General features: G+C 39.1%; 1 protein-coding gene across 1 annotated transcript in view; it reads right to left on the minus strand.

Moving 5' to 3' along the window:
- Positions 1 to 439: 439 nt before the first annotated feature.
- Positions 440 to 21,319, minus strand: part of ARL15 (ARF like GTPase 15) — a gene marked incomplete at its 3' end in the record, with an annotated part of 58,607 nt that continues 37,727 nt past the window's right edge. Inside the window, exon 5 of the mRNA XM_007449172.1 lies at positions 440 to 648. Coding sequence (XP_007449234.1) covers positions 440 to 648 — 209 coding nt within the window. The remainder of the gene's footprint in view (positions 649 to 21,319) is intronic.

A 21,319-nucleotide genomic window follows, 5' to 3' on the forward strand; every position in this document is an offset into this window, starting at 1 on the left:
CATTGCTTCTCGTCCACAGTGAGCATTTCAGAGGGACAAGAACATGACATTTGAGGGCAAGTGATGCATGGTAATACGCACGATGCAATCCTTGAAAAGAAGAATGAACTAAGTAAGCTGTCGAGGTAAAAAAAAAAAAATGTTAAATGACCAGGCCTTTAGCCCTTTAAAATAGATGAGAAATACATTCCTATAAATCCTTTAACTTTTGCTAAACAGTTAAAAAAAAATCTATGGTCTCCAAGTGGGGTTATGGGTGTGAATAATAATTTTTATCAGATTGATATAGGCTTTCTGTTTTCTAAAAAAACTTAGGTTTCATGTTGCAAAACAGTATAACGAGCATATCTCCAATTACAGGAATCTTTTCAGACTCCAACATGGCAGCAAAAGTCAACAAACAAGAGAGACAAAGAGCTGTTGCCTTAATGAGACATACCTCTTGTACTGATCGAGCAGCTGGCTTGTCTTGATGATTGGCCAATATTAAAAACGGTAAAGTGCATAACTGTGGGTGCTGAAGAGCTGAGTGCAGTTCATTTCTAGCAGTCTCTAAATCATCTTCTGAAGAGGCACTGTCTAATACAAATATTACCCCTTGAGATCCTTGGTAGTAGCGGCTCCAGTATTTCCGGATATTATCAGCCCCTGTCAAAAACAAAACAAATTCTCTTTTTAAAAACAGCTTTCAGCAACTGAAAAAAGTTCCCAACAGTAATTTCCTATTGGAAACCAATGCGGCTTTAAAAATTAAGTGCGGGGCTTCCCTGGTGGCGCAGTGGTTGAGAGTCCGCCTGCCGATGCAGGGGACACAGGTTCGTGCCCCAGTCCGGGAAGATCCCACATGCCGCGGAGCGGCAGGGCCCGTGAGCCATGGCCGCTGAACCTGCGCGTCCGGAGCCTGTGCTCCGCAACGAGAGAGGCCACAACAGTGAGAGGCCCGCGTACCGCAAAAACAAAAACGAAAACAAAACAAAAACAAACAAATTAAGTGCGGAGATCACAGATGATGAGAACAAAGGCATTAGAGCCAATGGGTGGATATGGCCTTGAAGGAGAATACTAAAGTTTAAGAGTCATTCTTCATGCTTTTCTTATCAAAATATGGAAGAAAGAATCAGCATAAGTACTTCTTAGACTTAAACACAAAAGAATGTTTTCAGATTTTGCTTAACAGTCCTGAAAAAACTACCCTCTCTACAGACTGAATTAGAGCCTAACTCAGAGAGCAGAATAACCAAGCTGTTCACCAAGGGTTCTCTCCATACCATTATCCTGTTGACATTTTCTGAGAACTGTTTACACTGATCAGGACAGCCTTGTTTAATTTATCCAGAAAGTTAAAACTATTAGCACAATACCTTTATGTGTCAAAGTGCTAAAGTTTGTAATGATGTGAAATCTTGGCCTTTGGTACATCTGCATAACACCGTCTGGCAATGAGCACACTCATGGCCTCAGTCTGATGGGATGTTCATAGAAAAAGATATTGAGATGCTCTTCAGCCAGGGCCAAGTCTTATTCCTTGTCATATTTCCAATATCTAGCATAATGTACAACTCAAAGTTTGATACAGGAATGAGGAAAATGAGGGAAGGAGGAAATGAAATTATACACTAATTAGGCTTCCAACTCTGAGGAAACTGGGGCCAAGAGAGGTGAAGTGACTTATCTCCATTCATGTGTATAGCAAATCACAAACTTGAGATCTGTGTCTGAGTTAGTAGGCAACTTGCCCAGGGAGGGCATGGGTATTTCCCATTACATCATGATGAATATTTCTTTTTCTCTGATTCATGAATAGCATGGGCAATTTTTGTACATATGTGTGTATTGCAGTGGGGGGGACTTACATAACCAATACAAGTTATTGGTTACATAACAAAAATTAGGTATCAAGGAATTTCACCAATTTAGGGCATATAATCAAGTTCTGACCACTCAGTAACTATATTTTAGGTAACTCTTGAACATCTAGCTCCTGTGGTGGATATACTGTGCTGAGTGTTAGGGATTCAGAGTAGAGACTGGAGTTGGTGTGCCAATTGTGTGTCTCTTCCCAACACTGTTCAGTGACATCATTTTGGTAGCTTGAAAATGGACAGGGTAGGAGTATTTTTCACCAAGAAAAATCAGCAAAAGCTATCTGTCAGGTCTTTTCTTCCCCTGGAGAGCCAATATACCACTAGATGACACTGAGAAGCTCATATTTTTCTGGGAGAAATAGAATAAAAAACAAAGATTATAATAAAGAGTAATAAAGCACTGTGATAAAGGAACTTATTAGGGTTCTCTGGGAACAAGGGATGAGACATCTTATCCAGACTGGGCAAATCTCTTACAAAAGTAACATAAACCAAACAACTACCATTTATTAAGAACTTCTACATTCCAGGCACAGAGCTAAGTATTTAAAAAAAAAAAAAAATAGCTCATACAATTCTTACAACAATCCTAAGAGGAAGGTGTAACTGACTCAGGCTTTGAAACTTATTTTGAGATGCTAAAATCTGGGGTATTCATCAAAATACTATGAGAAATAACCAGGGATATAATAAGAACAAGGGCATTTGATGTTGAGCAACCTAAAATATGTAAAGACAGGGGATATGAGCGGGGTTAATGCCTATCAGGCAGCGTCCAACCAAGAAAGCAAAACAAAGAGAGGAAATTTAAGCCAGAGATTATTTAATATAGGGAATTAGTTGCATAAGTGATGGTGGAACTAAGAAAACAATAGGGGCACTGAAATTAGCAACATCTTAGGTCAGGTACCCTACATGCAGAGCCTGAGACGGCATTTCTTAAACACCTGAGCATAGACAGAGTGCTGTCAGGAGAAACAAGAGTGAAAGAAGCAAGCCAGAATGGGGGAAGGAGCTACACAAAGATATGGTTTCAGAAATCTAGCCTCAGTCTGATCCAATGAGCAGTTCTAGAACGTGGACTGAACCACGGAATTTGCCCCATCCAAAAGGCAAGGGGGCTGGGCTGTTACACCCCTGAACAGTCATTGGCTCTGAGCCACCCCTGGGGAACAGGAGAGGGGGCTGGGGCATGATCTCATAATCTCCCCAACATACTTGGTTGAGGCAATTACTGTCAGCCAAGGGCAGGCCTCTGGAGAAGGGTACAGGTGTGAGTCATTAGCAGCCAATACCCGCAGCAGCTGGGAGATGGATGCACTGGCCCAGTAAAGGAGATCTGGGTAGGGTACCAACAACATCTGCTACAGGCTACATCCAGACATTATCCATATGGGAGAGAAACATCCATAAGCTTGAAGAACAAAAGTAGGGACAGTGTTACCTGGTGGTAAATGTTTAAAATAACAAAAATGCTGTGCGCACACGTATCCATACACAAGCTTTTTATACATTTTACCTACATAAAGGACGTGTAGCACACAATTTTCATATAATAAGAATATATGCAACATGCTTTATCATAAATTCTATAGACCTCATTAGTGCTCACAGAATGCTTTCATTGATTTCGCCAAACTTTTGTATCCATAGCCAACCAGCAGTTGAGGTTGACCAACTCCAGTTCTGAAATAAATGTTGGTTGTGCTAAGTGTTTACATGTAGTAAGTCACTGGCCCATGACAGTCTTATGAAGTAGGTACTTTTATCACTCTCATTTTAACAATAAGGAAATCAAGACACAAAACAATTACATAATGTGTCCAAGGCTAAGCAACTAGGAATATATTTAGGTCTACTGTGATTGAAATACAAGGATCATCGAACAGAAAGGTGACAAAGCTAAATAAAGAACTCTACTACCACATAAGCCAAGAGGGGGAAAAAGGGAACCTGTTAGAATAAAAGGTACCTAAGTGCTTATATATATTAATGCTTAGAGTGGGAACCTGCCCAAGAACATTTCCCAACCAATTAATTCAATGAATAGTATTACTCTCTATTCTATACAAGTCACTGAGCTAGGACCAACAAGAAGTATTTAGAAAGCCATTATTCTTCTTAGCTCAAACCCTCAAAGCCTGTAAAGTAATGCTGATTACAATGAGGTCTGCAAATGTATGAAAGGAAAAAAACATGGCCATAGCATTGGAGGGTATCCAGGGAGTCAAGTATAGGAGAAGAATACTAGATGTATGATTTAATGGAACTTGTTCACTGGAAATATGTGGGAATACTGGAAATCCAACTTGTGAAGTCGTCTTTCAACAAGAAACTATTTTCACCTGTCACATTTAGGAGCCCATAAGGAACCTAGTGAGATGAAATGACAGTCCCAGGACTGTGTTGGTGGATGAAACAAACCCAAATACCATAACTTTTTAAAATGCCCTGTATACGACATAATATATGAATGTTATTAATATTGCAAAGACCCTTTCCTGCTACACAGTCATCTGCCCAATCTTAGCATTTCTGACTTTCATCACAAGCAGTGAGCTTGGAATTGTAAGTTTCAGTTCAGCCTCCCACACAACAGCTTTAGTGAGTAGCAGCCTCAACCCAGATCAGGGCCAAGGACACCAGGAACAGGGTGGTGGTGGGGGGATACAGCTGTTCAGTCCAGCTGAGTGGGCCTTAAGTTCACTCACCAACTTCAAATGAGAAATGGATGTGTCATCCACCCAGCTGCCAGGTGCTTTGAGAAGTGAGCCTAACTGGGGAAATTTGGAACACCTGTTTGATTGCCCACATCCCAGCATTCCTAACCTACAAACCAAATCCACACGGGGTAACACACACAGGACAGCATATCTAGCAGCAGTCTGAGCCTGCTCTTGTTCTAATGACTGGCAATTGTGTGCTCTGTGTCCCTGAAATTACAATTGTTACATAAAAAGGATAAATACCAAACTCAAACCTGATCTATACTTTGTTCATTTAGATTAAAAATCAAAGGGGTTGTCTAAACAGTAGAGAGCTTGGGTGGAAGGTTCTGCCGAATGTCTTCATTACCCAAGATCTGAGATCTCCTTACTGAGGGTTGTAAGGAAGTCTTGGGAATCTAAGAGTTCATTCTGAGAGCCAATCAATTAGGATAGCCTGGTTCAAGGTACCACAACAAGAGCAGTGATAGAAGACAGGGGCATAATGTCCTCATTGGGCAGGTTCATTTCTATGGCACACCATGTACTTGTTAATTCATTAATTCATTCCTTTAATGGATATCTACTGAGCACCAGGCATCGTCTTAGGTGCTGGGATACAGAAGTAAACAAAACAAGACCAAACTTTCAGTCTTCATAAGGCTTACATTCTTTACCAGCAGAGCCAGTCTACCATTATAGAGGTTAAAAATGCCAGGTACTTGTATTCCCAGCCTCTGTCTCCTGCAGCATGGACATCTGATTCAGTTCTGGCGAAACAGGACTCGACAAAAGTCTGCTGGGAGCTTTTGGAAAAGATTTTGCTCCTCATTAAAAAGATAGATGCCCAAAGAGAGCCGCCTCTTTCTTCTACTGTTTAGATTTCATTAGGTGATCAGGTGATGCTTTGAACAGTGTTAGCCTCCTAGCAACCTTAAAGGAGACATACCAACATATTGAGGACATCAGAATAGAAAGACAGAAAGAACCTGGGTCCTTGAGAACAGTGCTGAGCAGCAGAACTTATCCCCAGTTCTGTATTATAAGAACTCATTCTGTGAGCACAGTACATGTCAATTATTCAAGCCAATTTTAGAAGACTATTTTGTTATTTGCAGTCAAAAAGATGCTTAGTTCCCTCATGGTAAATTAATATGCTATGAATAAGTTCATTAAAAGAGTTGCTCTTTGAAAGGTGGACCCAATGAGCTAAAACACAAACAAACAAACAAGGAATATGCAGGAGTCAGCTACAACAATAAAACAGTTGCTCCAAGTTTTCCCTATGGAAAATCTGATCTCTAGACCAGTGATGTCCTACTGACCTTTTATGATGGGGGAAAAAAAAAAAATTCTACATCTATGCTTTCCAACATGGTAGCCACTAGCCACACATGGCAACTGAGTCCTTGAAATGTGGTCAGTGCAACCGAAGAACTGAAGTTTTAATTTTATTTAAATTTACTTGGTTTTGCCCAAGGCACTCAGCAGCCAGAGAACGCTCCCAGACAAAGAATTCCAAGAGGTTTAAGTTGTTGAAGGTCAGTCTGGTGCTCATGGAAATGGGGTTATGGGGGACACCAACAAAGCCTCCCTCAGCTACCCCCCCAAAATAGCATATAAATGTCAATTTAGGCCATGTGACTAGCTGTTGGCTCATGAGCAGAAAACACACACACACAAAAAATATTATGTGTAAATAAATATCCAAGACTTTGTTTACGCAATTATCCATATACTTTCGGGCAGAAGTAGCCATTCTCAAAGAGTGTTCTTCAAGACTCTTTCTGGAAACCCAGGAATCAACACTGTTTTTATAATTAGAATAAGACGTTATTTGCTATTTTCACCACCCTGACATTTTTGCTAATGGTGCAAAACAAAGGTGAATAAATTTGCGGGTAACCTAACATGATCAGAAGTGCTGGCTTCAAACTAGTAGTCACTGTATCCTTGACCACCATGTATTTGCCAGGGCGGGGAGCAAGTTCCACCTAAGAATGAACTTAATAAAGCAGTGAAAAGTCTTAGTTTTATCAAATTAACTCTTAAACATGTTTTTTTAAGAAAACTAAATGAGAAGCAGGCAAAAAGCATTTTTGCTACACACCAAAGCACATGGTTGTTTGGAGGTTAAGCAACTGAGTTGTGAGCTAAACTAGTCGTTTTTATTTTGCTGGAATCCCATTTTTACTTGAAATTTCAACTGACAAACTATGATTATATTCAGTCTTGAGTATTTGATAGACATTTTCTCAAAAATGATTACGTAAGCCTGTAGCTTCAAGGAAAACAACTGAAAGTATTTGTTGTCAGTGGTAAAATTTGTTTTCAAGCCAAAACTAGAATTTTGGGAAAATGTTTGCATCACTGAGATCTTGACAGCTTCTCAATGATGAGACTGGTGATGATATTAATAGATATTATAAAATGTTTCAACATTTGGAAGATCTACCTAACTTAATGAATCAATATTTACCAAATGACCAATGCATTATGGTACAAAACCATGCATAGATTAAAAAAAAAACACACTCGAAGCACAAGACTGATCATTGGATGTTACGTAACTGAATACAAAAAGTGCATGGATGTGGTTTTCAGACTCCACATCGCAAATGACCTTTAAAAACTACCACTTGTTAAAGAATTCCAGTGTTGTATGAAAGAAGATGATCAGCAATCATCCGAACAGGCTATTAAGGTACGTCTTCCTTTTTGAATTTATCTGTGTGAGGCTAGAATTTTTTCACTCCAACCCAAATAACACATAGCAACAGACTAAATGTCGAAGCTGCTGTGAGAATCCGGTCCTCTTCTACTAAGCCAGACATTAAGGAGATTCGCCAGTGTTCTCAAATATTTTTGTTTGTTTTGGAAACTGTTAATTTACATTAAAACATTTTTTTAATATTGATGTGTAATGGGTTTATTGTTACTTTTAAAGGAATTGAAGAATTTTTAAAAAATTTATCAGCTTTAATTCCTAACATGGCAAATATTGATACATATCAATATCGACACATACATATAAGCTACATAAACAAAAACCCTCTGAGGTCTCAATAATTTAAGAGAATAAAGGACCTGAGATCCCACAGAAGTTTTAAGGATTGTAGATACTAATTATCTTTAATATGCAAAAGAAACTTAATGGTCTCTTTAAGATCTACTAAAATTTGGCATAAATTCAGAGCTGTTTTCCAATAGAAATAGAGATGTTACACTGAATTATCTTTACTCTCCCCTGACTGTCTCCTGTCCAAAGATAGGCCAGCCAGAGCTGGGAGCATAATCTCAAAATTAAGAGGCCCATATAGGAGTCATACTAATCCCCTTGGTCTCATTGTGTTGGAATTCTAACCCAGTGGTCACATGCTTCCACGCTTAGAAAGATTCTCATAAAGTGAGCAGCCCAGGAGATTCTGAGGCAGGTTGTCCTCAGCTTATCTTTGGCAAAACAAAGTTTTAAACGCTATACAAGCTGATACACCAACTGCTCTCTTTTCTCCTTATCCTCAACAAGCATCCTGGATGCCTGTCTGTATTACTCTAAACACAGTTTTACATCATTACCTTCAAAGTCAAGTCCTAACAACTGTACTTGAGGACTATTATGCCTGCTATCCGATAGCTGCCCTGCTCCTATGTTCTCACTCTGGTTCACACTCTCATGACTTTCTGTCTGGATCATCAGAATGGCATTCTAACTGGTCTCCTCACTTCTGTCCTGGCAGTGATCCAATGAAATTACTAATACTGGTCCAGAAAACTAGCTCAGATTATATCATCATTCTGCTCAAAAATATTTAATGCCTATAACTTGCAATTCCCAAACTCCTTGATTTAGCATTTACAGTTCTCCATGATGTAGCTCCAACTGGCCATTCCTACCTCATTTCTCCATTACACTCCTGTACACTCCACAAATGCAACTTTTGCTCTCCTGGACCAGATTCAGGCTTTTCACCTTCACCTTGATTGTGTTATCTCCTCTGCCTGGAGTTTCTAACCATGTCAGTTCTCCCCTCAGCTCTTGTTCATTTAAATTGCTAGATGCCCTTCAAGGGCCAGATCAAACATCACCTATTCCACCAAGCCTTATGTAATCTTCCACCTGGAAATAACTTCTCCGAAAGTTTTAGGTTACTTCTCTTGTTTCTGTTCATAACCCTTCCCACCCTGTAGCATTTATTGTTAGCTGAATGCATATTTCATCTTCCTGGTTAGACTGAAAGAGCCATATGGGAGTTTTGCGCATTTATGTGTCTCATTAACTCCATACTTTGAATGAATCCAACATGAAGTCTTCCACATACTGGGCACTCAATCAGTACTATTTAAATGAACTGAGTAACCTTTTATAAAACATTTATTCAGATTTCTCAAATGCAGAATGCAGAATTTACCTAAAAAATCACTCCATGATAAAGAAATAATTTATCTTTTTGGTTGACGGTGGTAGTTTGTTGGTTTACAGTTATTAGCATGTAATTTTTATGTTTATGGCACATACCAAGTTCTGCAAGAAATTTCTCAGCCAACATCTGATACTAAAAACTTTTTAAAAAACACATACACAACAGAACTTCACTCTACTTATTGCTTAGCCATTCTCCGAGTTCTGTTTTAGTGTTTGGAAATGTGCATCCATGATGCAGCATGTGCTAAGCCCCGTACTAGAAAGTAAGAGCATTACCCTATGCTCAGTGTGATCCTTTTTGATCCTATCCTATTTGTGATCCCTTACCCTGTCCTGGTGCCCAACAGAACCAGCAGCCATGAGAAACTGAAAGCATGGAAAGAAAACACTGTGAGAAGAGCTCTGGGAAAATATTCCCTTCTGTGCTCCTGTAAAAGCCAAGGGCTGACTCCCTAGAAGATCCACAAACCCCAGGGTGATCACGATTTGCATGGCTCCAAATAGAAAACAGCAAATTCCTGAGCTATTGGCATAACACAAAAAGTAAAGCACATTTGTAGTATTCTGGTAACTCTGGTGGCTGGAGTAGAAAAGCTAGTATGGGAACAATTTTGTTGAAATTGCCATTGACCAAAGCAACCAACTGGGGAAAGCCAAATAGGAATTTTCTGGCTGAAGTAGAGGATGTTTGTTACATACTCAGGGTGAAATAAGATCTTTTAATACTGTGGAAATGCTATTGCATTCTAGCACAGCTTGCCATTTCTCCCTTAGTAATATTCCTTTTTATTGCAGACTTTAACTTACCAACTATATGACAAAATTGACAGAGGTAACATGAGGTTCCAGATTAACACAAATTCACAGCCCACAGAAAAAAGCTTAAAACTATCTAATGGCTCATCCTATATAACAATAAAGAATAATTAGAGTAACAGATTATAAGCCTTGGCACTCGAAGATAGATGTCAGTTTCTCACTCTAAAGGTAACTTCTCTGTGATTAATTTGACCCCAAACAAGTTATTACTATATAACCTACTCATGTAATAAAACCTTAAGAGAATTCTGCCTGGTCTACAATACTTATTTGAGCCCACCCACATCTACCCTTTCTTGACACTCCCTGTCATTCTTAATGGAAATGCTTACTAAAGGGACAATGAAGTTCTCCTTTGTGGACTATCCCGGTGGTTCTATTAGTTGTCACCCTATTGATTCCAGAAATATAGCCAAGATCCATGTTTAGGCTTAAGCATAAAATACTGAATGGCAAGGGAACAGTCTAGACTTTCTGGGCAGTGTTTAATAATGTACAAAAGCTAACATGCAGATGGTCCTCAACTTACTATGGTTAAGCTTACAATTTTTCAACTTTACAATGTTGCGACAGTGATATACATTCAGTAGAAATCATACCTTAATTTTTTTTTTTTTTTACATCTTTGTTGGAGTATAATTGCTTTACAATGGTGTGTTAGTTTCTGCTTTATAACAAAGTGAATCGTTATACATATACATATGTTCCCGTATCTCTTCCCTCTTGCGTCTCCCTCCCTCTCACCCTCCCTATCCCACCCCTCTGGGTGCTCACAAAGCACCGAGCTGATCTCCCTGTGCTATGTGGCTGCTTCCCACTAGCTATCTACCTTACGTTTGGTAGTGTGTATATGTCCATGCCTCTCTCTCGCTTTGTCCATACCTTAATTTTTAATTTTCATCTGTTCCCGGGCTGGTGACATGCCCTATGATACTTTCTTCTTGATGCTGGGCAGCAGTAATGAGCCTTGGCTAACAGTCAGCCACGTGATCACGAGGGTAAACAACGGATACACTTACAACCATTCTGTACCCAGATAAGCATTCTGCTTTTCACTTTCAGTACAGTATTCAATAAGTTACATGAGATGTTCCGTTCTTTATTATAAAATAGGCTTTCTGTTGGCTGATTTTGCCCAACTGCAGGCTAACGTATGTGTTCTAAGCACATTTAAGATAAGCTAGGCTTAGCCGTGCTGTTTGGTAGGTGTATTAAACACATTTTTGACAAAATTATTTTCAATTTACAATGGGTATATTGGGACATAACCCTATCGTAAATCGAGGAAGATCTGTACATTATAATTTGAATTATGTAATTGGACAAATCAATGTACTTTACAAATCACAAATAAATATGGACAGCTGTCATCTTAGGGATCAGATATGTTCCAAAACTTTCAGAAGGTTCCAATTTTTTCAGATTTTTGGTACACAATTTTCCTTGAAAACAAGGCAATGCACTGGTGTTAGGGTCAGTCCTGACAGGCAGGCCAGCTCTGACAGAGAATACGACAGTAGAATGACAAACAGCACGGACGCTGAAGTCACTGGGTTCGAAATCCAGTTCTGCCACATGTCATCATAGTGACCTTGGATAATCAGCTTAATTGTTCTAAGCCTGGGCTTCCCTTTCAATGAAAGGGAGAAAATAATACTTAGGTACCTCATAGGATTCTAGAGATTAAATGAGATAACTTATTTGACATAGTGCTTGGAATATAACAAATGTTCACTAAGTGTTAACTATTATATTCTTATTATTGTTACTATTATTATTTGGCCACCATTTAAGCCTATAACTTATTGGACTACGGAACTAACCTGAGTTCTAAGATCTGGTAGTAAAAGTGCTGAAAGAAACAGGCAAAGAAGGATAATAGATTCCTCTGCAATTTCCAATATACCCAATTTTATAAAAATAAACCAAGTTTTTATTGGGGGTGGATACTTTCCTCTTTTCTAGTAACTTTATTCTATATCCGACCCCTCCTGCAGCCCCTAGTACTTTATATTCCTCAATTTCTTCCTCCCCTATGGCTGTCCAGATTTCTTCTCCCCAACACCAAAACAAGAGGTTTCTCCTGTTCAGATGAAAGTGCACATTCCTTCAGTTAGATTTTCAGCACAACAGTGTGATTAATCAACTTAACATTAAGGTGACACTTTCATATATTTTATATGAAAAACCCCAAATTAATCACTAATACAAAGTGAGCTCGTGTATGAGAGCTGATGTTGTCTACAAGGCTGATGTATGGAATACACACACACGCACACACACGCACGCACGCGCACACACACACACAGAAAGCTATTACTACCCTGTACATGTCCCTCCCTTTTGCTATAAAGGCGGAGATGATCACATATCACTGCACTTCAGTGATACTTCCAGTGGCTCATGTGGCTACACTCGTGAGAGCTCAGGAAGTACGCAGGAGTTAAGGGAGGGGCTGCCATTTGCAGGCAAGTGCTCTTTCTGTCTTTTACTCTGAACAGGACTCCCTTTAAATAAAATGTAGTTGGATTATGAATAGGAAAAAGGCAAACAAATCTCAGCACAAAATGGGCTCTTTTCCTCAGGCATTCTTACAACTGTTTATCACCCACTTTCTCACAGTTTTTCCGTTGCTTTTACAAAATGACACCATTTTCACAAGGTACTATGTACATAGCTCTACAAATCAACTTTGCTAAAAATCCCCAAGCTCTTCCTCGCTAGGCAGGTTCACCACTGTGCCTCCGGGGGTCTGGGCAGACTCTGGCACCAGGCATGTGCTCAGGATTTGTTGATTAAGTCAATTAATAAGTGGATACAAGAATGAATATGTAGGCTATTTGCCCATAGATGTGAATATAAGCAGTCTCATATTTTAATACAGTTTAAAATATAGTAACAATTACTATATATTAAAACAAGACTAGCCTACCATGTCATATATACTATTAAACAGATTTCTTCACATGTAACTATATTACTAAATCAATAATTGCCAACCTTCTGTCTTTCATGCTATGGGATGTCTCCAATTATCTCGAGAGGCAAGTGGAGCTCTCAAAATGAAATTAATTTTAATTAACTTTTAAAATGTAAGCGTGTATGGGAACAGAGGGTTACACAAAATAGTGTCACAGCATAAAAAGATTAGGAATTAGTGCACTAGCCAAAGAGAAGACAAAAGAGTTTGAAACATTGCCTGAGGTCAAGCATTTCACTTCTAAATAGTTTCCCATGAAGAACACACTCAAAAGAAAAGAGACAGTAGAATTTAAATGATCCTAAGCCTACTACTGTTTTATTTAGATGGGGATAGTTAAAGACTATATTTGCCTGAGGACAGAGAACAGACTACATGAAAAGAAATATTTCTTAGGTATCCAGTACAGTCCCACCATGCTGAATTTTCTTAAAGCTCTGACATTAGCTTGGGACTTATATTCATAGCTGACTAATGAGGACACATCACTCCTTTCATGCCCTTCTTATTCGAGATAAGTGAAAACAATTAAAGGGTAGACATGCATAATAGTATGCCGATCTGACACAGGATCAAGGTCCTTAAAAAAAAAATTATCTTCAACACATTTATCATAGACTTGTTGCTATTCTGAATAATGTCTCCTATAAGAAAATGGCTAGGCCATTTTTCTTTTAAACTTAGGAAAGAAAAACATAGTATCCCTTCCACCTTGATTCTTTGGTTTGTATCCTTCAAGATTTCTCTCTCCCTTAATTAGAAAAATAATGCTCTTGCTATAAACCTCAAGAATCAGGTCATTTCATCAAACAGGCACACATACACATGCACGAACACAGTCTCTTACCGCACAAATCAATCTAAGGTCATACATCCTTGTAAATAATGAATGTCTAAGCAACTGTAGGAAGCATTAAGAGAAATGACCCATATTTTGCATTGCCATAAAGCCAGACACCACATTTTCTCTTTCTTTATACTTGCCATAATGAAGTCAAAGATACTCAATACATGATGTTTGGATTTACATGAAGAGGGTTCCATCAGGAACAGCATACGGTTGTCCCTACATAAACAGCCAAAGCCTCACAGAAACATTAAGGGTAACCCCTTAACGTTTGTGGCAGGCAGGCTCCAAGATGGCCTGCAAGATCCCCACCTTCTGGTATTGTCACCTTTGTGTAATCTCTGCTCTTGGACTATGGGCTGGTCTAGTGCTTCACTTCTAATTTACAGAATGTGGCAAAGATGATAGGATGTCACCTCCATGATTAGGTTACAAAAGATTATAGTTTCTGTCTTAATAGCAGATTAGCCTTCTTGGTTTGGACACTTCAGTGAAACAAACTGCCATGTTGGAGAGGCCCATGTGACAAGGAACTGAGGACATCCTCTGGCCAAAAGCTGGCCAGGAACCAACGCCCTCAGACTAACCACATCCCCCAGGAATTGAAATCTGCAAACAAAAACTCTAGCTTAGAAGAGGATCCTTTTATGGCTAATATTCCATTATATTGATATACCACATTCTGTTTATCCATTCATCTGCTGTTGGATATTTTGGTGGTTCCTAACTTCTAGCTACTGTGAACAGAGCTGCTATGAATACTGATGTACAAGTTTTTGTTTGAACACCTGTTTTCAGTTCCTTTGAGTATATACCTAGGAGTGGAATTGCTGGGTCATATGATAATCTTAAGTTTAACTTATTGAGGAAAAAGTGTGTTTTTTTTAAAAGTCTCTAAGTTATAGTAAACTGCTACACAGTAATAGGTAACTAATGTGAAGTTAAAAATGAATTTGTAGCCAGGCAGAAAATTCCAAAATGTGGACTAATGAACTAAAGGGGAAAAACTTACCTTAGGTCTTACTTGCAAGTCATTATTGCTTTAGTAAACAGCATCTACTACATTCTCAAAATGCTTCTTTCACAGGCAAGATTTAAAAATAACACCAACAACAACAACTGTTCTGAAAGCTTATGGCTTGCCATGTGCTGTGCTGCACCATACTCTGCCCAGACAAGGAAATGAAACTCCCCAGAATTCTTTCTTCTCACTTTCCACATCCTTCTTTGGAACATCTTCAGTCACATAGTTTCAGCTACCTCTAATACCCTGAAAACCATCGGTTCAACTGCTCTCATCTAATTTTCTCCTAAGCACCAATACCCGTATTTCTTACAGTCTATCATATATTCCCTTCTAGATGTTTCCCAGGTATTTTAAACTCAACTGTCTCCCAATGAACTCATTCTTACCATGCATTCTTTTCCAAACCAGTCTCCTGGATTCCCTGTTTGGGGACTGGCGGCCAGCCAAACTAAGAATCTGAAGAGTCATTCTTAACGCCTTACCCCTTATTCCTAATAATCAATCATCAATCACCCACATTTACCCCCCATCCCCATCCCAGTGTAACTGCCAAGCTCTTGGACGCTTTGAAATGCCACCATGCATTTTTCCTCTGGCTGTTTTTCCTCTGCTCCACCTATGGCATATCTAGAAAAACCCAATGTATATTTCAAGTCTAAACCCAAACATCATCTCATTGTGAGGGCTTCTTTCATTTCATTTTAACAAAATTGCTTTCTCCATCCTTTGTGATCCTAGAGCAACCTGTATATCCCTTTGATGTTAGGACACTTGTAACAATGCTTGTGTATTTAACATGTTCAATTTTTTATGACTGCTCTGTGCGGATACCTCTCTGTACTTAACGTTTTGAGACCAATTCTTCCGGATATTTCAGTGAGCTAGCACTGGAACAGGCATATAATCTTCACTCAATTCATGTCCGCTGAATTAAAAATAGTCGTCTGATTTATACTGCTCATTCACTCAATCAACTATCAAATATTTACTGAGTGACTTCCATGCACCAGAATCAACACGGGACAATGGGAATACAGTGGTGAACTAGCTGGACACGGCCCCTGCCTGACTCCTGAGCTCATAATCCAACAGGTCACTGAGTTGATAGTATCTTTATGACACTATGTTATTTAGGCTTTAACCTGCTTCTTAGCAACATGTGTACTTCCCATAAGAGCATATTTACTCTTCTGATTCATAAAGTAGTAATAAAAATTGGAAAGTTAAATTTCTTTTCAGTGAGTTGTAAATAAAATAATTTTATTTCCAGTGTCATTATCACTGCACTAAAAACAAAACAAAGCCCCTCCTTGCAGTCTCAAGACATATGACTGTTTGTACAGTATATTTAAACATTTACAGGATGCCTCAACCATCCAGAACACAACTAAAAACTAGGAGCCGTGGGGCAGCCAACAGAAATGTCCTCAAATTAACATCTTAAAGCTCACATGCTTAACACTCTAAAAGGTCCCTCAGGTCCACACAAAAACCTTGCCTAGAAAAAAAATGTGATCACACTTAGTTTCTTGGCTCCCTGCTCAAAGCATATTAGAAGCAGTAAATCATTATGTGGGAGATGGAGGAGAGATAGAATCCACCAGAGACAGGCACGTGGACAGTAGCAAAGAGAAATAGTTACAAAAGAGACTAAATCAAGAAATTACGAAATTAAAAAAAGAAAAAAGAGAAGACGAGATCAACAACAATTAAAGGGGGAAAAAAAAGGCAAATCAAATTACTACAGTACTGTGTATTTTAAACTTGTTTCTTTAATCAAGGGAAGTCCTTTCTAAAGAAAAATCATCTGTTAAGGCAATTTTGTTTACAGTCTACAGTAGCTCTTTCAGACTGGAAGTATAACAATTTGATTAATTATTATTTCAGAGCCATATACTAGTTTCCTGAAAGAATTGTCAGAGGTGGTATGTTTACTTCTTGGGGGAACCACAGGTAATCTTGAGAGAATTTCAGGTCAAAGTTCAGCTGCATTAGTACTGAGATATAATTATTCTTCAAAAGGATCACAAAATCAAAAGCAAGTCGGATAAAACAAGTATAATGATACACACACCAAGAAATTGAGAATTGATCTTTGGTAAACCACAATCTGGGTAGGAAATTAAGGAACCTGGGACAGAGGAAGATTGTCATCTCTTCTTACAATTAAAAGCCACAGTTCTGACAGAAAAGTAAATAAATGAGACTCTTGATACCTGAACAGGGAACTGGAAACATACGTGGTACATGTGAAAAAGAGTCTATGTGTGTGGTAGGGAGGTGGCTTGCTTGGCATAAAGCTCAAAACATGTTTAAATTGAAATGAGAGAGAAAATATGCCTTGATAAAATCTTACCTCCTTCCTAACATGGGGGTCCCTCAGAGGGACGACAGATGTGCTGAAACATTATAGCCATTGGGGTGTCTAGTGAGGCTTGGGGCATAATCCCCCATTTCTTGTCATCACCTCTATCAGTACACAGTTCCTGTTTATCCCAATATACCATAAAAGTATTATCATTTTCCACGTCTCTGGTGATGTGAAATACCTTGAGAAGCACTGGTGAAAAAGAGTTTATCTTGCCATTCAAGGATCCTGGTGGTTTGACCCCATTAACCTTCCTAACCTTGGATCCTTCCACACCGTTTATGGGAACTGTACAGCAGCCAAAATGCCCTGCTCACATTTTTTGCCTTATACCCATCACACTTCCCAAATGTGACCATCTCTGCTAATGACCTGTCCCTCTTCTGGGAATCTCCTTTCTCCCTATCTTCATATCTCCAAGTATAATCCAGCCACAAGTCCTGTATTATATGCCACCTGTGCCACAATCATTCCTTTTACTGCATTTGTACATAATCTTCTTTTTCTCACTGAAGAGCCAGAGTAGTTTATTATCTGTAGTGTTTGTTTGCTTGTTTGTGGGCCACGCAGTGCGGCTTGTGGGATCTCAGTTCCCCGACCAGGGACTGAACCTGGGCCATAGCAGTGAAAGCCCAGAATCCTAACCACTAGGCCACCAGGGAACTCCCCTATTATCTGTAGTTTTTAATGTCATGTGTCGCTTTCTATTTTGTACTATTGTTATTTATACACACAGGTTTTTAGTTTGCTAACTATAATTAAAGATCTTTGACAGCTAAATTTAAGTAAATGTACTCCAGCAAACATTTTCTGAGTACCTTTATGTGCCAGGTACTATACTAGGTGCAGAGGATATAAAAATTAATGTGGCTCCACTATCACCAGACTTAGGTAGCATTGCTCTTAAAGTTGTAGCCAATAAAATAAACCAAAAACTGATGTAAAAGACATAACAACCACTAGAGAAAAGAGACAAAATAGTCGTTATTCGCAGATGATTACTGCATACCTACAAATCCTAGAGAATTAACTGGAAAGCTTAGAACTAATAATATGGCTCCACAAGATGATTAGAAACAAAATTTAAATGTTTTTAAATATCTTTGGGACTTCCCTGGTGGCACAGTGGTTAAGCACCTGCCTGCCAATGCAGGGGACACAGGCTCGAGCCCTGATCCGGGAAGATCCCACATGCCACGGAGCAACTAAGCCCGTGCGCCACAACTACTGAGCCTGCGCTCCAGAGCCTGTGAGCCACACCTACTGAAGCCAGGGCACGCAGAGCCCACGCTCAGCAATAAGAGAAGCCACTGCAATGAGAAGCCCGCGCACCACAACCAAGAGTAAGTCCCTGCTTGCCACAACTAGAGAAAGCCCGCGCGCATCAACGAAGACCCAATGCAGCCAAAAATAAATAAATAAAATAAATAAAGTTTTAAAAAAATTTAAAAATTAATGCAATAACAATAAAATATGCTTATTTGGGGGAAAAAATCCTGAAATGTGTATGAATCACACACACAAAACACGTTTGTATAAACGAAGCATCATATCGTGTTTCTAGAAGGAAAGACTAAATATAATAAATATTTCAATTTTCCAAATTTACTAATGAGTTTAATGCATTACCAATCAAAATCTCAAGGGACTCTTTCAACCCAAAATTCACCTGGAATATATAAAAATAGCCATATTTTAATGGCAAAATGATAGAGAAAATTTAAAGGCACCTACAAACATAAAAAATATTAATCTGAGTTATCCAAAAAAATGCAAACTAAAATTATAGTTCTTCTCCAAATACTTGCCCAGTCTTGGTAGCAAGTATGTTCCTATTATCAGTCACGCTATCAGAACCAGGCGCCATTAAACACATGGCTGCTATAAAGTCTTCAGATCTGAGAAATTTCTACCTTATTCAGTTGACAATGTCACAGCAAAGAAGTATGAGAAAACAATGAATTCAAGTCTCTACATTTAATTGTGACCATCGAAGAAGAAATGGTTGATGTTATCCTAGGGACCATAATACCCAAAATGGTCAATTATGCTAAACTTCAGCATTTCAATATAACTGGAGGAAGAGGAGAAGGAGAAAAACCGGTCCATGACCAGTCATCTTAAAGAAGAAGGTAGATGAAGGATGAAACTGTAAGAAGGGGAAAGAAGATTAAAGGCTAAAATGAATTTATCCTTGCAAAACTGTTAAGAAGAACAAAGAAGCAAAATAAACAAACAAACAAAAACAGAGGGCATAAAAAGAATGATGTTCGGGCTTCCCTGGTGGCGCAGTGGTTGAGAGTCCGCCTGCCGACGCAGGGGACACGGGTTCGTGCCCCAGTCCGGGAGGATCCCACATGCCGCGGAGCGGCTGGGCCTGTGAGCCATGGCCGCTGAGCCTGCGCGTCCGGAGCCTGTGCTCCGCAACGGGAGCGGCTGTGACAGTGAGAGGCCCGCGTACCGCAAAAAAAAAAAAAAAAAAGAATGATGTTCAATCCGGAAAGAGTTAAGAGAAAGGTAAATTTGAAGGTAGGAAAGCATGCATTAAGCATCTTTAAGTTAATTCAAGTCTCCAGATCCAGAGAGATTACACACCAAGATAGCAGAAAAACTCAGATACCATCGCAGAACTACTCTAAGCATTGCTATGTAACCATGGAGAATGGGAAAGTTACCAGAAGACTGGGGATAGGCAAATATCACTTGAGTTTTTAAAAATGGGATCATCATAAGCCATCATGGGGTCACTAAGAATAAGTCTTTCAAAATAATTCTCAGTTCCTTTTGGACTGGCTGGCCAGGTTGGTACATTTTGGGAATACCTCATTTCAGCAAAATATTTAACAAGTCTCTTGCTGTATCCTTGGGCAATAAAGAGAAAAGTAAACCAGATGACAGTAATTAGGCAGCCTGGTAACTGAATGAACAGCCATACCCTAAAATTCATGGATCTGTGCCAGTATGGAAAGGGTTGGGTCTTCTATGATTTGCAACCAACCTTGGTTCTCACAGCATTTTACACATAACTCTATTATAGCAATTATCACACTGCGTTATAGTTATATAATTACATGTCTATTACTCCCTATAGCCTGTGAACTCCCTGAAGGAATGATTACTAGTCATCTTGTTATCCCTAGCAGGGAGCATGAGACTGGCACAGAGAAGACAATTTGATACATGTCTGTAAGTTTTAACTGAATAAAAACTTTGAAGGTATCATTTCAAGATTTACAGATGGCACAAAGCTGAAAGAAATTGCTAATATTTTTGATGACAGAATAAAAAAAAAAGTCAAAAAGCCCTTGACAAGCTGGAACTATGAGCCAGTGCTTACAAAGTGAAATTTAATAGAGATATAAGTAATGTCTGGAACTTGGAATTATTAAAAAAACAGAAAACAGAAGCGACTTGACTTAAAACAGCTGGGTATCTTGACAGTGAACCCAGTATGAACCAGTGGGGTGCTGCGGCAGGTATTGTTGGCTTTGACAGAAATACAGTGCCTGAAGGAGACAGGTGAGAGTGTCACAGGTCAGACCATATCTAGAGCATCATGCTTCTGGATACATGTTTTACAAGGACTACTCACAATTTAACACTTGTCCAAAAGCAGGCAACTAGGATGGTGATGGACCTGGAGACCACAGAATGTGGGAAATAGTTAAAGACATGAAAGAGATTTAGCTTGGAAAATGATCCTTCAGAGTATATGACAGCAAGTTTCATGCTTCTGACTTACTGTCTAGGGAGGATATATTACTTGTTGAGTATGGTTCCACAAAGCTAACTGGGTCCATTTTCGCAAAGAAGCAGAAAGTTAGATTTTAGTAAATTAATTGTAATAATTAAAACTCTTCAAGTGTGACATATTAACATGCTTCCTGAGACTGACTTTCTCAGCATGGAAGCACACAATTTGAGACAGTACAGCCATACCTCAGGGATGTGAAAAGAGCAAATTCCTATCTGGTGTAACAAGTTTGACTAAGTAACCCCTGATTTAACATGTACGGTTTCATGTTATTTTATAAGATGAAAGCTGGAAGGCAGAATGCCGTAAGAAGCCTCAAATGACTTGTGAGACACATTTCTGAAGGAAACTGCATACACAACTTTTCTGACACTGCCCTTGAGAAGGATGGCTGGGGCTACTGCAGCAAATGCACTCATAACCCAGAGCGATGGCAGATCATCTGTAAGACACTGCCATGCCTCATGTGGGTTGGACTCTCCAACATGCCAGCAGGTAAGGGAGACCAGGAGCATCACTCTATTACGTAGG

Source organism: Lipotes vexillifer, unplaced genomic scaffold (genome assembly GCF_000442215.2).
Source record: "Lipotes vexillifer unplaced genomic scaffold, Lipotes_vexillifer_v1.1 scaffold1083, whole genome shotgun sequence".
NCBI classification, from domain to species: domain Eukaryota; kingdom Metazoa; phylum Chordata; class Mammalia; order Artiodactyla; family Lipotidae; genus Lipotes; species Lipotes vexillifer.